Source organism: Garra rufa, chromosome 7 (assembly GCF_049309525.1).
Source record: "Garra rufa chromosome 7, GarRuf1.0, whole genome shotgun sequence".
NCBI classification, from domain to species: domain Eukaryota; kingdom Metazoa; phylum Chordata; class Actinopteri; order Cypriniformes; family Cyprinidae; genus Garra; species Garra rufa.
This window is the reverse complement of record NC_133367.1, coordinates 29,030,001-29,045,425: the sequence shown is the minus strand read 5'-3', so window position 1 is coordinate 29,045,425 and position 15,425 is coordinate 29,030,001. Positions and strand designations below refer to the sequence as shown.

The 15,425-nt window shown below is 37.7% G+C and overlaps 1 protein-coding gene across 1 annotated transcript in view; it reads left to right on the top strand.

The window, feature by feature from the left end:
* celf5a (cugbp, Elav-like family member 5a) overlaps positions 1-15,425 on the top strand; it is a 327,723-nt gene that overhangs the window by 273,800 nt on the left and 38,498 nt on the right. The window contains exon 6 of the mRNA XM_073844616.1: positions 5,767-5,913. Within this exon, the coding sequence (XP_073700717.1) occupies positions 5,767-5,913 (147 nt within the window). The remainder of the gene's footprint in view (positions 1-5,766; positions 5,914-15,425) is intronic.

The window sequence follows — 15,425 nt, the reverse complement described above, 5'->3', positions numbered from 1 at the left end:
TTCCGCAGAAGAAAAGAAAGTTATAGAGGTTTGGAACAAAACGACAGTGAGTAAATGATAACAAAATTGTCATTTTTGGCTGAACTATCTCTTTAATCAGCAGAAAAAAAGATACTGCAGGTCCCAATGCGTCCACTGTCAAATTTTTAACACATCGCACCAGTCTTTTGTAAACGCCAAATGTTTTTATTCCAGTCCACAGATGTCTCTAACTCCCTTGAGGTTTTAGCCAGAAATCATTTTAACTACTTTTGTGATAAAAAAAAAAAAAAAAAAAAATCCTGAAGGGATACAAGATAAGGCCTTTTTTTAGAGATTGCAGCCTTGCACTGTCTTCCACTTGGGCATTTTGTGGTACATTTCTTAACCTGCAAAAGTCCATTTTGTTTAGTTGTGCAGTACAACTAATGAGCAGTGACTGAATGCATAGATAGTGTCCTCGGTAATGATATCCTAACTAAGCAGTTGAGGAAACAATACAATAAAACAGTTCTGGAAAGGCTAAGGGCATTGACGGTTCAAACAGAGTGAAATCGAAGCGAATCGAAAATCAAATCTACATTTATCTTTCCCAGTTGCTTTTCTGGCAACCCCTTCAAACGCCTACATGAGAGCTGTATACCTAGAGACAGAGTTGTCGAGCTTGGATGTGCAAACTGATTTCTTTGTACTCAGCCCTTGCTAAGCATTCCGACAACAATACCAAGAACAACAGCGACCACCCATTTTTTTCTCAACATCCTTAGTTCCAGATTTCAATCAATTTTCCGTCATTTTTTGGGACACCAGTTGAGGACCTAAAAACATTCCCTTTTTAGCTCTACAGACATGGCTTGTGGCCTCACCTGATATTCCCCCATATTGCAGCTGCTTATCGACATTTTCACGTCAATTTCAGCTAGCTTCTTATCTTGGCAGATGCACAACCTTTCTCTACCGTCAGATCACAGTCATATTTCGGCCTTTTTGCCAAAATCGATTCTGTATTTTTTCTTTTTTTATTATTCGGACGGTATATAGTGCTGGAACAGGGGATGTTGTAGGCTGATAAAGGTCAAGTGTAGCTTCGAATCATTGAGAGATTCATAATGAATGTGAGCGCGGCTCTCGCGGCAGGTGTTTCATTACCACGGTCCGGGAGAGAATGAGTGAGCCAGACTTAGAAACCCACACATCCAAGGTCAGACCGTGATCATTGGTGGCCTTGTCAATCTCGAAACACACCCACGTTCTTCATCTAATCCGTTTGATATTTCAGGTGCGATATCATAACCTATCAAGTAACGAAATCTGAAATAGATTTTGTTACGTAACGGTCAAGCTGCCAAGGCTCATGTCAATCTACTGATGCTACTAACCAGTTCGTAGATGGGTTTGTTTGATTGCCTGAGGTTTGCTGTTGAACTGTTTTCAAAACACATCCAGCCTCACATATGCCGTTCACATAGGAACTTAAAGTTTTTGATCATTCTTAAAGGGACAATTCATTACAAAATAACAATTCTGTCATTAATTACTCACTCATGTTGTTCCCGTAAGATGTTTGTTCATCTTCGGAACACAAATTAAGATATTTTTGATGAAATCCAAGAGCTTTCTGACCCACAACTGACACGTTCAAGGCTCAGAAAGGTAGTAAGGACATTGTTAAAGTAGTCCATGTGACATCAGTAGTTCAACGGTAATGTTATGAAGCTATGAAACTACTTTTGTGTGCAAAGAAAACAAAAATAACGACTTGACTATGAACTACTTTAACGTTGTCCTTACTACCTTTCTGGCCCTTGACCATGGTAGTTGCGTTGCTGTCTATGCAGGGTCAGAAAGCTCTCGGATTTCAAGATGAACGAAGGTCTTATAGGTTTGAAACGACATGAGGGTGAGTAATCAATGACAGAATTTTCATCTCTTTAAGGCCTTTTGATTTTGTTTTGTTTTTTCTTAACATGTTAACATGTTCTAAAATTTCATTGAATTCTATAGCGTGTTACTGGTGCGGTCACATTTACCATTATTTGACAAAAATCTATCTCATTTCAGTACACTCTACAAAATGCATTCTATCTTGGGTTATTTGGCAACCCAGCGCTGGGTAAATATTGGACAGAACACATGCTGGGTTATTTTGCAACAGCAGTAATCAAAAGATGAACATTTATTATTAAGCAAGAACCCATGGGCAAAAATATAAGACAAATGGAATTTATTTGGGTGAATACAGCATAGTTTACAGGAGATAATGTACCCACCCCCTAGTCATCCAAGATGTTCATGTCTTTCTTCAGTCGTAAAGAAATTCTGTTTTTTGAAAAAAAAAACATTTTATGATTTCTCTCCACATAGTGGACTTCTATGGTGCCCCCGGGTTTGAGCTTCCAAAATGCAGTTTAAATGCAGCTTCAAAGGACTCTAAACGATCCCAGCTGAGGAAGAAGGGTCTTATCTTTGTGAAGGTCAGATGCCCTTTACAAAAAAACGTATGGGGTTTTTTCGACCCTAACTGTTGTGAACCGAAATACACCGAAGTTCACGCAGAGCTAGACAAGATGAGTGTTTAAGGTTAAAGGTTATATAAATTAATTTTTTTTTTAGAAAATAACCGATCATTTTGCTAGATAAGACTCTTCTTCTTCAACTGGGATCGTTTAGAGCCCTTTGAAGCTGCATTTAAACTGTGTTTTACTCGTAACTAGGGATGTCCCGATCCGATCATGTGATCGGAAATCGGGCCGATCATGTGGTTTCAGACTCGATCGGAATCGGACGTTACCTCCCGATCAGGACTCGGATATATATATATCGCGTTAACCGAAAATTGTCCGTCATTTACGGAATTTTTGTTGCAATGACGGAAAAATCTGAAGCCTGTCTATCACTTTGACAGATTACACAGAGGGTGATCTAGTGTAATTATTATCTGTAATTCCCACCCCTGTCCAGTTGGTGGCGAGTGCGCTCCAGTGTGGCAACAGAGCACTTGCTCCAGAACTAAAAAACTAAACTGTTACTAATATTTTGCCTTTTGCTATGCGTTTCATTAAGCACAAGCTACAACGATCTATCATGCCACATTAAAGAGCGCCAAAACGGTATTTATTGCTTGAATTTCCTAATGAAATTGAATTTGAAATTTGAGACTTTGTTTCATTGCGATTTATTGGATGGGAGGCGCACTATGTACTTGTTAGTCATCGTCTGAAAATCGATGTCACTGCGGGGTGTGGTGTTGAACATGAAAAGTTAAGCATGCAGTCTCATCTGTTCTCTTCAACATCTTAAAAATTAAAACTTGAACAAAAATATATGCAATTAAATGTGTTATAATTAAAATATGAAAATTAAAATGACGGGTAATAATGAATTATGATGGAATTTTTACGACCCTGTCCGTCAAAATGACCGGCAATGTAACAGTCTAACGCAACCTCTGGTATATATATTCTCATTATTTTTTAACACATCTATAGTTATGCGATGGCACAGAGTTAGACCTCTTGACTCCACACAAAAACACAGCAAACACTGTGGCACTTTTATTTTTTTTATTTGTTTACATGCCTGCCAGGTATTTTAAGTTGAGGTGCTATTTGTTTTTATATTAGACTTTTTTTAATTTACTGTTGCACTAAAATCCAGAAGTGAAGAATTTATGTAATTTATTACTTGATTGTTCAAGCTACCTCACAGAAGTGCTCTGTTTGTTAAAAGAGATGTGGAATGTTAAAATAAGGTGAATTAAATAAAAAATAAGGAACATCCTGGATCTGTTTCTTCCCTCTTCTTTATTCTTTTTTTTATGTATTATAGAAGTATCGGATCGGGACTCGATATCGGCAGATACTCAAAATCAAATGACTCAGACTCGAGGGCAAAAAAACCTGATCGGGACATCCCTACTCGTAACAATATAATGTCAAAATCCTACGAGAATAAAGTCGAAATATTTTGAGATTAAAGTCGAAATTATGAGAATGAAGTTGAAATATTACGAGAATAATATTGAAATATTTCAACTTTAATATTTAATCTTAATCATTTATCTAGTATTTCGACTTTATTCTCATAATATTTAGACTTTATTCTCATAGTATTTCAACTTATTCTCATAATATTTCAACTTTATTCTCGTATTTCGACTTTATTCTCATATTTCGAGTTTATTCGTGTAGTATTTTGCCTTTATTTCCATAGTATTTTGACATTATTCTCATAATATTTCAACTTTATTCTCTTAATATATCAACTTTATTCTTTCAATATTTCGCCTTTATTCTCGTAGTATTTTGACATTATTCTCATAATATTTTGACTTTATTCTCTTAATATTTTGACTTTATTCTCTTAATATTTCGACTTTTCTCGTAGTATTTTGACTTTATTCTCGTAATATTTTGACTATATTCTTGTATTTTGATATTATTCTCATAATATTTCGACTTTATTCTCTTAATATTTAAACTTTATTCTCTTAATATTTGGACTTTTTTTCGTATTATTTCGTCTTTATTCTCGTAATATTTCGCCTTTATTCTCGTAGTATTTTGACGTTATTCTCATAATATTTTGACTTTATTCTCTTAATATTTAAACTTTATTCTCTTAATATTTTGACTTTATTCGCGTAGTATTTTGACTTTATTCTCGTAATATTTCGATTTTATTCTCTTAATACTTCGACTTATTCTTTTAGTATTTCGCCTTTATTCTCATAGTATTTTGACATTATTCTCATAATATTTCGACTTTATTCTTTTAATATTTTGACTTTATTCTCGTAGTATTTTGACTTTATTCTCGTAATATTTTGACTATATTCTCATATTATTTTGACTTTATTCTCATAATAGTTCAACGTTATTCTATTAGTATTTCGACTTTATTCTCATAATATTCTCTTAATATTTTGACTTTATTCTTGTAGTATTTCAACTTTATTCTTGTAATCTATTGACTTTATTCTTGTAATATTTTGACTTTATTCTCGTTGTATTTTGACATTATTCTCGTAATATTTTTACTTTATTCTCTTAATATTTCACCTTTATTCGTATAGTATTTTGACATTATTCTCGTAATATTTAGACTTTATTATCTTAATATTTTGACTTTATTCTTGTAATACTTCGACTTTGTTCTCATAATTTCAAGTTTATTCTCAAAATATTACGACTTTAATGTCATAATCTTAGATATATATATATATATATATATATATTTATTTTTTTACGTGGCACAATCACCGTCGTACAGAAAAAAAATGGCACCTGGGTAAAAAAAATAAATAAATGAATAAATACAATAAAATGAACCAACCAGCTGAACCCAGCATTTAGGTTAAAAAAAATTACCATTTTTTGGAGGGCAGAAAAACTACCCAGCACCTGGGTAAAAATATTAAGAACAACCCAATTAAATGCCCCAACAGTCTGAACCCAGCATTTGGGTTAAAAAAATAACCCAGCATTTTTAGAGTGTAGGAATCTGCATGTTTATGAGTTTGTGAAAACATTCCCCGTGCAAATTTGACTCACCAAATTCAGTCAGCTGAATTTTTGTGTGAGCTGTGTTTCATAAATCTATACGCAATTGACAATAGCAAATTTTTGGCAAATTTTCACCAAAATCTTACAAATGTGACCGCATCTTCAATCATGTATATTTAAGGTTGTGTTTCCTGTGGTGGTCGACGGTCTCGCTTGCAAAGCGGGAGGTTAAACGCAGCCTGCCCTCTCTCCTCAGACTGGCTCCGATTCTCTCCTCCCTCAGGGTGCGTCGTCCAGCCTGGTGGTCAAGTTTGCCGACACGGACAAGGAGCGCACCATCCGCCGCATGCAGCAGATGGTGGGCCAGTTTGGCATCTTCAACCCTGCCATCGCCCTGCCCTTCAGCACCTACAGCACCTACGCACACGCGGTGAGTACCCTTTCTCCCCTTTGGGGCACTTGGGCGACTCTGGGCCCGACACGTTTTGATGATCTCACTGCCGCCCACGTACCCTCCCACACGTCCTCGCTCACGTTCCCAGAGTGACTCAGAATATTCCATTGGAAAATCTTCACCTGGTTATTTATAGCTTGCATCGGTTGCTTCGGTTGAAAGGCAGCCGAGAGGTTGAGTCAGTCCCTAATATTCATTCATGAGGGACATCTTGGTTGAGTTTTGGGTAGACATTCTATAAAACAGTTAGGTTCTAGTTAGTTCCTCCATATGGAGGAGATACATATACATATATTCATGTACTGATAGGCACAGGCGAATATTTCTCGTAAATGGCAGGATTAATTGTTGGAGTCGACCCGGCCCCCGGGGGCTTATCATTCACACTCATTTTCATATCACAGACATGCGGGGGGCAGCGGAAGATGTGCGTACGGACAATCCCACAGTAACTGCCAGGCCAGTACGCGGGAAAAAATACGCACTCATTAGCATTCATGAGATGCAGAGCGTCCGCACGAAATGCAAATGGTCCGAGAGCGGCGTGCACGTGGGAAGGCAGGCAGGGTGGTTGCTGTGGCTCCCACAGGTTGGCAGTGACTTTTATCTCCCGTGTCAGAGATGGTGCAGTGTGCCGCTCGGTGGCAATGACACTGTCTCTATAATTCACCGTTCCATACCGAGCCACAACCCACACACACCAAAACCAACTGCTTTATGATATCGGATGCAGCTTGTGGTGAAGTCTGCGACTTTTCTAAATGGCAATTAGTACATTTTAATGTGACTCGCTTCTGGTGTCATTCACTTCCAGTCTTTTTAGCTGTGCAAAACAGCTCGTTTTGCGGCTTGTGTTGCAAAATGGTGTATCTTACTTATCTTATCTTATTTTAATGTATTATGTTAATTATGTAATACTTCCACAACACTAGGTGTCAGTATAAGGCAGGAGTGACACTGTCTACATAACCAGAAAAAAGACCCACTCTCACCAATCTGAAACAGTCCGACTCCGATCGCCATTGTGTTGACTCAGGTGCAGGGGAAGACAAGAATGTCTCTGATTGAGCGATTGAGGTGTTCTGTGGTTGGATGTAATAATGAACATAGCAGTCATCATTTACTCCCGACATCTGAGCCGCTGAAAACGCAGAGGATTAACGTTACTTTCATTTTTGAAAGGAAAGCGCCGACCCTGATCTACATATGCGTCTATGTTTGTGCAAATCATTTGTGATGCAGCTTCACCCACAGCAGAAGTGAGCATAAGGGTTTTTTATGCATCCTTGCAAATGGCCTTTCCTAAAGGGGTCATCGGATGCCCATTTTCCACAAGTTCATATAATTCTTTAGGGTCTTAATGAAAAGTCTCTAAGTCTCACCCTTTTACCTTGTCAAAATCAGCTCTGCAAAATATCAGCTCGTTTTATCACATGGGTCCTTTAAATGCAAATTAGCTCTGCTCGGCCCGCCCCTCTCTGCTGAGGGATTACAAGCTGTAATGTTTACTTTAGCCACGTTTAGCTGCATTTAGCTGTGTTTATCGGCGAAACTTGCCAACAAGCACATTATTAAGAAAGGCCATTTGCAAAGATGCATAAAAAACCTTTATACTCACTTCTGCTGTGGGTGAAGCTGCATCACGAATGATTCACACGAACATAGGATGTGATACAATATGTAGATCGGGATCTGTGCTTTACTTTTAAAAATGAAAATAACGTTGTCCTCTGCCTCTTCAGCGGCTCAGATGTCGGGAGTAAATGACGACTGCTGTGTTCATTATTACATCCAACAACAGAACACCTCAGTCGTTCAATTAGAGTCTTCCTATGCACCTGAGTCGACACAATGGCAATCATATTCTGACTGTTTCAGCTCGGTGAGGGCGGGTCTAAGGTAAGACGCTCATGTCAATCAACTGTGTTTCGCCACAGTGACAAGAAGCTGAGAATGACCTGATTTTAAAAAGAGGATATTAGTTTTAAAGATAAAAAAAAAAACCTGGGTGGATTTTTATCATTGTAGGGTGGTTGTGTACACAAACTGCCAACACACATTAATGTTCAAACAACATGTAAAAGTTAGTTTTGCATCCAATGACCCCTTTAATAATGCGCTAGTTAGCAAGTTTCGCAGCTAAACGTGGCTAAATGTAGCTACAGTAAACATTACGGCTCAGCATCCCACAGCAGAGAGGGGCGGGGCGAGCAGAGCTCATTAGCATTTAAAGGAACATGCAACAGAATAGCTCGCTCTAAAAAGGGCTGATTTTGACCAGGTAAAAAGAGTGTTTTTTACTCTACCATTGAGAAATTTTAACCAAAGTATGTTATAGACTTCTCATTAAGACCCTAAAGAATCATATCAACTTGTGGAAAATGGCCATCTGATGACCCCTTCAAAGATATCCCGAGTATCTTTTCCCCTAATACATGATTTCCTGCTGGGTTTGTAAAAATTTACCCTGAACGAACGCGTAATGCTACTGTAAGTATTAAATGCTACCTCATAACCTCATAATGCTGAAACAAATGCTAACCCCTAAACCCAACCTACAACCTGATAGCATCTATGAAATTCCTAAACTCTAAATTGAGTCTGAACTTCTCTTAAAAGGTTGCATGGTTGAGTTGACCAATCCCAGATAGCACACGTACATCTGCAAGATGTCTGTTAAAGAGCAATTGATCTTGAAATAATCAGCTGTGTACAAACATCTGGCAGGCATCTTTCAGATGTCAGTTTTACACACATTTCAAATCACAAACATCTTAAAGACATCTAACAGATGTCTATTGGACATCTTAAAGTAAACGTCCTATAGACGTCTTCCAGATGTAAATGCAGACATCAAATAGATGTTTCCGTGATGTATGTTTGCTATCAGGGGTGGAATTGGCTATGGGGTGGGATATGCTTTTCTGTAGCTCTTCAACTTGGGCTGACATTGAACTAGCAGGTTAGCTTGCTATCTCCACTAGCATTTTCCATATTTCATCTCCTCACCTGAGCAGAACCTGAAAGGGTCTCCAACAGGCATTCATTGCGGCTTCATAAACAGGCAACAAACCACATTAAGCTAACATTTAGCTTCAGATATGGCAATGGTACATTTAGAAACGTGGAGGACGAGCAAATTAAGAGGCTCCTTCCACAAACACAGCTGTGCAGAGGATTACTGGGTTGAGCTGACAGCCAGTAAATTGGATTTTAGTCAGAGCAGAGGAGGGGGGCATCTGAGTGCAAATTGGAGGGGTAATAGTGCTGACAACATCGTGCCAAAAGACAGATGCGTTTTTTTAAAAAGGTACATCTAACTCCTAAATCTGACAAACAGCTTATCATTCGGTAGTACATGAAGATGTTGGAAATATCAGATGCGGCCTCGTCCTCGTCTCTGGAGTGGAATGGGGGGGTGTGACATAAACACACGATGAAAGCGAGAAACATTAATTTTCTTTCAGACGCTCTTGTCAATACAAGCCGAACATCTTTTATCTGTCTTTTTCTCCCGCTGCCTCGTGTTTGATCTTTTTCCTTTTTCTGAGCGGAGCCATCTTCATTTTAGACTTTTTTTTTTTTTGGAAGATGAATAAAAGCGCGGCTGTTGATGGAAAGCCAGAAAGATCTCTTTTACTCGACGCCAATCACCAGAGACTGTGCATTAGATTAATATGACGCACAAATTGCCTGAAAGCACTTCAGAATGTTCTGAAGCCAACATTAATGAGGGGAATGTTTGTCTGGGTATTTTTGGGAGGAGGGCGTTGGGGAGGGGGGGCGCACGTTCTGCTATTGACCTACATTGCCCCCTGTTGTTGAGAAATATATCAGTGTTGGTTATTCAAAGAGCGTTAAAAGTCTTTTAATACATCTTTTTCTAGATTTTGAATGCACTCTTTCGTATGGAGCACCTAGAAAATAGGCAACAAGATTAATGCAATACATAGAAATATACAACCTCACCCCGCGTTCCTCAGTAGAATGCTGTATGCTTTACTCAAAATGTCTTTCTAGTCATAATGGACTCTTTGCAGAAATATGACTACTATATACTGTATATACTACTATATATATATATATATATATATATATCACAGAAATGTCTAAATGGAAGTACACTCAGACCCAAGTGTGTGAGTGCAAATTTGAGTGCAAATGCTTGCTGCATTTTCTGCATAGCCATTGGGGGCGCTATAGAGGGCATTAGTGTAAAATAACTACAGTCGTGGCCAAAAGTTTTGAGAATTACATAAATATTGGAAATTGGAAAAGATGCTGCTTAAGTTTTTATAATAGCAATTTGCATATACTCCAGAATGTTATAAAGAGTGATCAGATTAATAGCATAGTCCTTCTTTGCCATTAAAATGAACTTAATCCCAAAAAAACTTTCCACTGCATTGTTAAGAAGGCTTCAGGGCGCCCAAGAAAGTCCAGCAAGCGCCAGGATCGTCTCCTAAAGAGGATTCAGCTGCGGGATCAGAGTGCCACCAGTGCAGAGCTTGCTCAGGAATGGCAGCAGGCAGGTGTGAGCGCATCTGCACGCACAGTGAGGCCAATACTTTTGGAAGATGGCCTGGTGTCAAGAAGGGCAGCAAAGAAGCCACTTCTCTCCAAAAAAAAACAAAAACATCAGGGACAGATTGATCTTCTGCAAAAAGTATGGCGAATGAACTGCTGAGGACTGGGGCAAAGTCATATTCTGCGATGAAGCCTCTTTCCGATTGTTTGGGGCATCTGGACAAAGGCTTGTCCGGAGAAGAAAAGGTGAGCGCTACCATCAGTCCTGTGTCATGCCAACAGTAAAGCATCCTGAGACCATTCATGAGTGGGGTTGCTTCTCATCCAAGGGAGTGGGCTCACTCACAATTTTGCCCAAAACCACAGCCATGAATAAAGAATGGTACCAAAACACCCTCCAACAGCAACTTCTTCCAACAATCCAACAACAGTTTGGTGAAGAACAATGCTTTTTCCAGCACGATGGAGCACCGTGCCATAAGGCAAAAGTGATAACTAAGCGGCTTGGGGACCAAAACGTTGAAATTTTTGGTCCATGGCCTGGAAACTCCCCAAATCTTAATCCCATTGAGAATTTGTGGTCAATCCTCAAGAGGCGGGTGGACAAACAAAAACCCACTAATTCTGACAAACTCCAAGAAGTGATTATGAAAGAATGGGTTGCTATCAGTCAGGATTTGGCCCAGAAGTTGATTGAGAGCATGCCCAGCCGAATTGCAGAGGTCCTGAAAAAGAAGGGCCAACACTGCAAATACTGACTCTTTGCATAAATGTCATGTAATTGTCGATAAAAGCCTTTCGAAACGTATGAAGTGCTTGTAGTTATATTTCAGTACATCACAGAAACAACTGAAACAAAGAACAGTTGAGCAGCAAACTTTGTGAAAACTAATATTTGTGTCATTCTCAAAACTTTTGGGCCCACGACTGTACATTCACATGCATTTTTCTTATTCAGGTCAAATATTTTCATGGTTGAGCAACAGTTTGAAGTAAATCTTGAGTGAGGTTGCTTAAGTCAGTTAAATGTAAGACCTTCTTTCATCTTCGGAACGCAAATGAAGATATTTTTGATGAAATCCGAGAGCTTTCTGACCCTGCATAGACAGCAATGGTAATACCACGTTCAAGGCCCAGAAAGGTAGTAAGGACATCGTTGACAGTGAGTAATTAATGACAGAATTTTCATTTTTGGGTGAACTAGCCCTTTAAAACAAGTTGTGGTTGAACCAAAACTATGTTTGCACCATCTCCCTGTTTAGTCCTGAAGATGTGCTTTAGCAAACAGCTGAAAAAGAAGCGAGGCCATTTCAGGCAATCTTACAGGGCCAGAGACCTTAATAACCGGGGTCCTCGCATTCAGCTCACTCCATTTCTCGTCTCTCTATAAATATCTCTCCAGTCATCCCGCCATTCTCCCTGCGCTGCAGCAGGGCCAGACCGACTGTAAGGGGTCATGTGTGATGCAGGCAGAGGTGGGCAGAGACACAGAGCAGCTCTGGGTAGATAATTGCCAAGTGATAAAGAGGTGATTGCCTGGTGGCACCGAGGGAGACTAATGCCATCGGCAAGCCATAAAAAAACCCACATGCCTGACACTAAACGAATGCCGTCGCCCGGGCAACTTCTTCCCGTGGCCGCTTCTGTTTTTTTTCCCCATTTTGAAGGAAGAAAAGGTTATGACCTCAGTGATGAAGACTTCGCTGAAGGCAATTTGGTCCCTTTTGCCTGCGCTTGAATGCTTCCTGTCTATTCAAGATGTTGGGTAAAGTTTTGGTTGAGAAATGTTCAGAGATAGTTCACCCCGTTTAATTGTTGTAATTATTTGTCATTTGGTAATTAATTATTATTTCACTCTTATGTCATTCCAAACTTGTATGACAAGTTTTTTTTTATTTATTTATTTTTTTTATGTAGTACCTCAGTGTTTTTTACCAGTACCTCATATCAGATCTTAAAATTACATAAAATATAAAACATGACATAAGTCATGTGCTATGTTTTTGGAAGTTGTACCATAATTTTAAATGAGAAATTTTGTAATTTTCATTATATGAGAAAGCGCAGCTTGGACATACAGCTAAACGTCTTTTATATTCTACACAAAAAAAAAAAAAAAAAAAAGTCAAATGGGTTTAGAATGACACGAGTGAGGAAAAAAAATGACAAAATGTTCATTTTTGTCTGAACTGTTTTATTATTATATTTTATTATTATTTTATTTTATTTATTTATTAATTCAAAGTATTTGGAAACTTTTATGTCAGTCAATTAAAAACAATCTGTTTAAACACTAAAAATCTTAGTCACTATTCACTTTAATTGTATGGAAAAGAGCAGCTTGGACATTCCATTCAATTTTTCCTTTTATATTCTATGCAAAAAATTGGGTTTGGAACTACAATTGCATAAGTAAATAATTACAAAATATTATTATTTTACTAAACTGTTTGTATTATTAATTTTTTTTTACAATGTTAACATTTGAAAGAAATTTGGGTTTGGAACCAAAAACACAGTAGTAAATGATGACAAAAGATTAATATTTGCCTTTTTTATGTCAATAAAAAATAAATAAATAAATAAAATAAATCTATCCATCGCTTTCTTACGGTAAGAGCAGGCACAGTCATTTGTCCCTTTTATGGGTCTGGCTTCCGGTCTATTTTTAGCTGTACACTGTAAAAAAAAAAAAAAAAAAAAAAAAAATCACCAGTTTCAACTTAAAAACTGAAGTTTAGCAGCTGTATTAAAATTTTAAGTTAAATCAACTTAAGTCATTTCAACTCGCAAGTTAAATCAACTCATTTTTATTGTAATAAGTTAAAAGGACTTGTAGTTTTAAGCTGATTTAACTTAAAATTTTAAGGCAGCTGCTGAACTTAGGTTTTTAAGTTGAATCTGGTGAAAACTTTTTACAGTGTACAAACACCATATAGCAGATAATGCCCATACTTCCATGTAAAAAACAAGATGTATTCAAACACTGATAATCTTGGTCGCCATTTACTAGTGTTGCTTTCGTCAACGAAAATTATGACTAAATATTGTCGTCAACGAACCTTTATCACGTGACGAAAACGAGACGAGACGAAACGAAAATGCTGGTCATGTGACGATGACTATAATTAAATGTTTAATGCAATATCGTTGACGAATAAAAACGAGACTAAATGTGGTTTACAAAATAAAAACTATGCTAAAATGTCTCTTCATTTTTGTTGAAGAAAACGAGATGAAACGAAATGTTATAACGTTAGATTGATGTGCGCATGCCCAGTAGCCAGAGCTGTATACCTTCTAGCCTAAACCGCAGGCAACGCCACTTCCTCAAGCCCCACTCGCGTCATTATCTAGAAGACGACTACAAACGAAGTTAAGTCTGACACAGATAAACGGACCGATGGCCGGCCAGCTGGGGTTCGTCTTTGGGAGAAAAAGAAGAAACGACATTTCTTCGAAGCATTCCCCTCAACTCTATCGTAAAAAGGTTCATTATTCAAAGCTTTTCAACACGTTGTACACTAATGACATCTTGTGGTCAAAGGTGGAAAAAGTTTGCCCAAGCAATTTTGGACAGTTGCATAAAATAGATCAATTTGTGCTACGAAAACCATAAGAAATATTTTACTTACACAAGGTATAAATTAATTAATCTGTAAATAAACTTATAAAAATATAAGCATGATTCGTGTTGGCATAGATGATCAAAGTAAATTAAGAATATTCTTAAGCTGACTAATAGTATTATTAATTAGAAGTGCTTGTGAAGCGGGGATTACTACAAAATGAACATGCACAAAACTACACATGTACAAATTTATTCGTTATGATTTATTCTTAAGAAGTGAATGACACTTGAAACCTGCGCAAGGGGCTTGTTATTTGATTTTGTTGTAAATTCAAATTAGAGCATCTTCCATGTCTGGAATGGATGTATTCTTGAGCCTATAAGGTAACAATAATATAATAAGATAACCTTGTTTGAAATGGGTTTGGCTAAATGAAAACTTTGGTTTCGTCTATACTACTAGGTGCTTATACTATATTGACTGGGTTAAATAAAATTGCATTACTAAAAAGAGACTAAAATACAATTTTTATGGACTAAAACTAGACTAAATGTAATCAGTTTTCGTCGACTAAAACTAGACTAAAATGTCATCAGTTTTCGTCGACTAAAACTAGACTAAAATGTCATCAGTTTTCGTCGACTAAAACTAGACGAAAATAGTCATGGGTAATTCTGACTAAAGTAAGACTAAAATGCTCAGACTTTTAGTTGACTAAAACTTGACAAGACTAAAAAGAGTATGAACGTGACTAAAACTAATAAAAACTAAAATGACAGCTTCACACAAAGACTAGACTAAAACTAAAATTAAAACCGGCCGCCAAAAACAACACTACCATTTACTTTCGTTGTATGAAAAGATGTTCTTGGACATACAGCTACTTCTCCTTTTATATATAAGCAAGAAATAAAGTCATACGGGTTTGGAACGACAAATGGTAGAGTAAATGATTCATTTTTGGCTAAACTATGCCTTTGAATGAGAATAACAGAGATACACAATCGTTTTTTTTAAGTCTCATTTGACTGCCGACAGCCGAAGGACCTTGTTTTTCTTTTCTTTTTTTCCCTCGTTCTCTCCCCTCCACCTCCTCCAAGAACAAATTGATGTTGCTCACTTCTCCCCAACATAATTACATGCTTGGGCCTCCAATTTTCTGTTTTAATTCCTAAAGAGCAGAACTGAATGCCACATCGTTATCTGAGGCAATCTGGTGGCAGCCATGAAAGGCGACATTATCCAAGCCGTTCATGGAGGGAAATTACAATATGGAAGTCTTCAACTCACCGCACTATGCTCTGCCCAAAGTCTGTCCCTCTGGCTTTTAAAGGGCATTAGCAAACTGTCACCCGGTGAGAGCCAGCCAGCTTAACTCTGACGCCCCAT